Source organism: Sinocyclocheilus grahami, unplaced genomic scaffold, assembly GCF_001515645.1.
Source record: "Sinocyclocheilus grahami isolate Dianchi unplaced genomic scaffold, SAMN03320097.WGS_v1.1 scaffold2746.1, whole genome shotgun sequence".
In the NCBI taxonomy this organism is placed as follows: Eukaryota; Metazoa; Chordata; class Actinopteri; order Cypriniformes; family Cyprinidae; genus Sinocyclocheilus; species Sinocyclocheilus grahami.
The window spans coordinates 32284-37868 of NW_015507924.1; the positions used below are offsets into that span (position 1 = coordinate 32284).

Below are 5585 nucleotides of genomic sequence, written 5' to 3' on the forward strand. Positions count from 1 at the left end.
GTGTGTGTGTGTGTGTGTGTAATAGCTGTATGATGTGTGTGTGTGTGTCTGTAACAGCTGTATGATGTGTGTGTGTTTGTGCAGGTGTGTGGTCGTCCGCTGTCCTGTGGGAATCACACATGTGAGCGTGTGTGTCACACAGGTGTGTGTGGAGAATGTCCTCGTGCAGGAAACCGATCCTGTTCCTGTGGCAAGACAAGTAAGTTCTCACACACACACACACACACACACACACTGGTATTCCACCCCTCACATAAAACTACACTCAAATCACTTCATTCTGTTTGATTTATAAGCTTGGATTTTCATGGGAACCAAAAAATGTCCCCACAAGAGTCCGAATTTACTGCTAGTTCTATACTTGTATTACTATACTTGTGGTCCACATAACAGTGAATACCAGTACACACACTTACATGCACACACACACACATACTATTAGCAGCCTGTTGTTTAGTTTATTTACTTAAAATGGAAATGAATGTGTTGAAGCATTAATGACAGAAAAATAATATTTGCATATGACAATGATATACTTCAATCGCCAGCCCTGGTTTTGAGATATTATGGTATTTTGTGTCGCCTAACCCTCACACAAACCTTTCTGTATTTTACCTTCCCATTAAAACATCATGTACTGATTTAATGCACATGTTTTAGTTAATAGAATCAAGCTGTCATGTAAAATCATATTTATCACATTTAAAATGAAAGTTTTGTAAAAAGACATCTATGTTTTAGTTTATAATTTGATTGGAGTAAAATCAGAGTTAGTTCCCATGTCATGGAGTAGGATTGGTTCCTCGAACAAACCGTTCTGCACTTGAGCATGTGGATGCAGATATTACTTAATGTTCATCAAGCAGTTCTGCAGGGCTCCGGTGTGTTTCATTCAGTGCTGTGTTTGTTCAGAGAGTGTGTTACCATGTACGGTGGATGTGCCCACCTGTGGAGACACCTGTGGGAAGAAACTGGACTGTGGTTTACACACCTGCTCAATGCGCTGCCACAGAGGAGCCTGTGAGACCTGCCGACAGGTGCACACTCACTCACTCACTCACTCACTCACACACTCAATCACACAAACTCACACACGCTCACTCACTCGCGCGCGCACACACACACACACACACACACGAGCCGTAACACTAGCTAGCGTCTTACACAGGCGGTGTTCCTCTAACTGTCCTGCCATTGCATTATTATTAGGGGTGTAACGATACATTCATGCCATGATTTGGTTTGATACACAATGCTAATCTCACAATATGAAATATGAAAAAACATGTTCCAGGATTGATCCTGATGATGTTAGGAGGCTCTGATAACCAGATCGAATTTTCTGGCATTCCAGCCCAGGCTTGCATTTACAAAGAAGAAATTTAACCGTTTCCTGAAACCACACAAACTCACACACGCTCACTCACTCGCGCGCACACACACACACACACACACACACACACACGAGCCGTAACACTAGCTAGCGTCTTACACAGGCGGTGTTCCTCTAACTGTCCTGCCATTGCATTATTATTAGGGGTGTAACGATACATTCATGCCATGATTTGGTTTGATACACAATGCTAATCTCACAATATGAAATATGAAAAAACATGTTCCAGGATTGATCCTGATGATGTTAGGAGGCTCTGATAACCAGATCGAATTTTCTGGCATTCCAGCCCAGGCTTGCATTTACAAAGAAGAAATTTAACCGTTTCCTGAAACCAAAGCCCAGTGTGAACGTAGATACTGATTAGAGGGAAATTAACCTGTGTGTGTGTGTGTGTGTGCAGGAGGTAGAAAAGACGTGCCGATGTGGCCGCTACAGCAAACTCCTGCCCTGTCATAAGGAATATCTCTGCGAGTCCAAATGCAACAAGACACGGGCCTGCAGCCGACACCAGTGCAAGAGAAAGGTTTGTGACACACACATCTTTTTGACACACACGAGTGCGTCTCATTCACACTTCACCTCGCATTGTGTTTGTGTCACTGATAGCTGTGTGTGTTTGCAGTGTTGTCCAGGGAGCTGCCCTCCGTGTGACATGAGCTGCACTCGAATGTTGGGCTGCAGGAACCACAAATGCCCGTCTGTGTGTCACCAAGGTGAACACTAACACACACTCATCCCTGAACACACACGGGTCAGCCGTGAGCCTGACTGTGAGCGACCACAGCTGCATGCTTTGTAGGGCTGTCAAAATGGCTGAAAAACTAAATTCAAATTTTTTACTTAAATATGATCAAAATTCGAATTGTATTCTAATTTAAAATGCATAATTTCAGTTAGGGTGAAGAAAAGCTTTTGGCTTCTCTCTTGAGGCCACAAGAGGGCGCATCGAGCAAAATATTACTAATGCACGTCCTCAAAACATAAGAAAACAGACTATCTGTGAAAAAAGTGCATAATGTTTAAAATAATGTTTATAAACCAATTATAATTAAGTTGCTTAAACAACTATAAACAAAACAGCATCATGTATGTATGCATCGTTTAATACAAAGAGCCGAAAACCAATCACACAGAGTACATTTTTCATTTAAAAACACGTGTTGCAGTGGGATGGGGAAAAACGCGCCATAAAGTCTCGAGATAAGTTTTTTTCAAAGTTGAACTTGCATTAATTTTACATGGCTTTCTAAACATGTGGCTCTTTTGTGTGAGACGCGAGTGCAACGGTGATAGATGTCCCTCTAGAAAATGCGTGAAATATGCTTTCTGTGTGAACGGCTTGGTTTCAGTTTTGATGTAAACAAGATCTTCTCCGCTTTGATGTTCTCTTTTTCCGCTATATTTTTAATGAACAACGCAGCAGTGCCGCATCCAGTGACTTCAACTGGATAGACTAAGAAAACATTATAATGTGACGACACTTACATCGTCATCGCATCTCGTGCGCCGCTGATAAGTCTTAACGCACACCTAAAATTCGAATGCAACGTTTTTGGATTCGACGTGGATTTTTGCATTCGACGTTGCATTTGGACGTGGATTTTTATTTTAAATTCGACGAATATTCGAAATTCGGAAAAAAAAAGACAGCCTTAATGCTTTGTGTTTTGAGGATCCACCACATCATGGCTGATTGGATATTTGCAAACCATCAGACAGTGTTTTTCAGATGAGCAGACGGTCTCTTCCTATCTTAAGTGGGTGCTTCTGGGCTAGAGCTAGTAGGGCTGGGTATTGAGACAAATTTCACATATTTTAATATTGATTCACAAGCTTGCGATTTGATTCAATTTCAATCTCAATTTGATTTGATTTTGGATTATTTGAATATATAAACAGTCAAAACATGCAGGTGGATGCTGCACACTGGTGGTGGATGAGGAGATCCCCCTCACAATGTAAAGCGCTATATAAATGTAATGAAGAAGAATTATTATTATTATTATTATAATGCTGCAAACTACACAGTAAAACCTGTCCGTTTGGTACATTACAATAATATTAAAGAGATTTGTTATTAAACATTCAAATTGCACATAAAGCAGTTTATATAATAATAAATTATAATATTATATTTCAATGATATAATTCTGTTTGTACTCTGGTTTGTTGTTGAAATAAAAACATTTAAACCTGCGGTTCTCAACTCTGGGCCTCGAGGTCTACTTTCCTGCAGAGTTCAGCTCCAAACTCACCTGAGCGAGCTCATCAAGGTCTTCAGGATCACCCGAAAGCTACAGGCAGGTGAGTTTGATCAGGGTTACAGCAAAACTCTGCAGGAAAGTGGACCTCGAGAGTTGAGAAGCCCTGATTTAAACAGAGGACATCGTCACTTCTTTTCATGATGGATTTATTCAAACGCATTAAATATTGAAGTAAAATGTCATTTCTGTCAGGACCACTATCGTCAAAGATAACTTACAATTAGCATACATTTTAGGTTGGAGGTATGGTTCTGTTCTGGGCAGCCTAGCATGTATAAGAGCATAAATACCCCCCCTAGGGTAAACTGAACAGAACCAACATTAATGATTAATGTAGCAGATATCATCAATGTTCTAAGTGATTATTTTATATATCAACGTAATTCGGTGGTCTGACTCGAGAAGAAATATCCAATGCCAAGCTTAGCTGCTGAGCAAAGCGATAGCTGCTGAATAAGGACTGAAAGGACCTTATAAAGGGAATTATGATTGGCGTCGTATTCCTATAGGCAGACGTGGATCAGCTGAGAGTCAGCTGATGCGAGCTTGACTAACGTGACCTGCCAGAACTAACGCTACGCTCCATTAATATGTAATGTAGTGTATATATTTAGCAAAATGCTCCTCCTTTCGAGTTATTTTTCTAGGTCATTGAATGGTTTTCTTGAGGTAAATGTGACGTTATTGAGCATAAACTGTTTTATTGACATCTTTCCAAGACGTGATTGATTTCAGTAAGTTCTGTTTTTTCTGATGTTCAATCATGTTGAATTGCTGCTCTAACTAATAGTAAAGAAGAAGAGATGAGCCATCTGTCAGCACACATTAAAAAGAAGCAAAACCGCATTTGTTTGAATTTTATAATAACATGGCCAGAATTGATAAGCTGAGACTTTTTTTCATATCAAAAGTAACAAAGCACTAAGCTTATAGTGGTTTATCAGATGGGTGGCCTGCTACAAATAATGTTTCCTGGAGTTTTGTTTACTGACGACAGCACAGACCGGTTCTTGGTATTTAAGAATGGATATCGGTTCATCAGAATGAGAATCGATTCAAATCGAGAAATCTGTATTTTCAGCCCAGCTGTAGGAGTGATTCTTCATAATCTCTTGACTTTATTTTTCCAAAGGCGTCCCTCTCTCTCTCCCTCTCTCTCACACAACGGCTGAGCCACCGGCGGCGGGAGCACTTCCTGTGACAGCAGGAGTGCTTCCTGTCCGCAGGGCACACAGGAGTGTGGGAGCGACGGAAACCTTGAGCAGACGTATGACTGGCTGTTGTGTTTGTGTCACGGTCATGCTGGGCCAGAAGCGCTTCCTGTGTGCTGTTATCCAGTTCGTTTGCGTGAATGAGCTGACCTTTTCTCAGAGCAGAAGTGTGTGTGTGTGTGTGTGTGTGTGTGTGGGGGAAAGGTAATGGAGGATAGAGGTCATCTCACACTGATGACATGTTCACTGATGCCTCGTTCTCCTTCACTTGCTGTATGCTGAATGCAAATGTGTGTCTGGAACAACAGTATAATCTGGCAAACGCCAGCTATCTCGGCGCGCAGCTCTGATATCCAAATGTCAGACGGAGAGTGTGTGACGGCTGGAGTCAAGACCAGTCAGAAGATCAGCCGCTGCTTCTTGGTAAAGCTGGTGTGTGTGTGTGTGTGTGTGCGTGTGTTTTCAGGCAGTTGTTATCCGTGTCCGGAGATGGTGGAGGTGCGGTGTGATTGCGGCTCGACTGTGATCTCTGTGCCCTGCGGGAGAGAGAAAAGCACCAAACCGCCGCGCTGTAAGCAGCTCTGCAGGTACGCTCGTGTCTTCTGTGCACTTCTGTCATGTCGAATGACGTCACAGGAAGTGTGCTTGTCTCTGCAGGAAGCCGGCGTTGTGCCATCACTCGTCTCAGGAGCAGCACCGGTGTCACTCCGGCCC

At 42.2% G+C, this 5585-nt stretch overlaps 1 protein-coding gene across 1 annotated transcript in view; it reads left to right on the forward strand.

The window, feature by feature from the left end:
- Nucleotides 1-5580, forward strand: part of LOC107575600 (NF-X1-type zinc finger protein NFXL1-like) — a gene marked incomplete at its 3' end in the record, with an annotated part of 17973 nt that extends 12393 nt beyond the window's left edge. Inside the window, exons 6-11 of the mRNA XM_016261956.1 lie at nt 85-199; nt 913-1037; nt 1797-1919; nt 2019-2109; nt 5338-5458; nt 5529-5580. Coding sequence (XP_016117442.1) covers nt 85-199; nt 913-1037; nt 1797-1919; nt 2019-2109; nt 5338-5458; nt 5529-5580 — 627 coding nt within the window. The remainder of the gene's footprint in view (nt 1-84; nt 200-912; nt 1038-1796; nt 1920-2018; nt 2110-5337; nt 5459-5528) is intronic.
- Nucleotides 5581-5585: the final 5 nt, after the last annotated feature.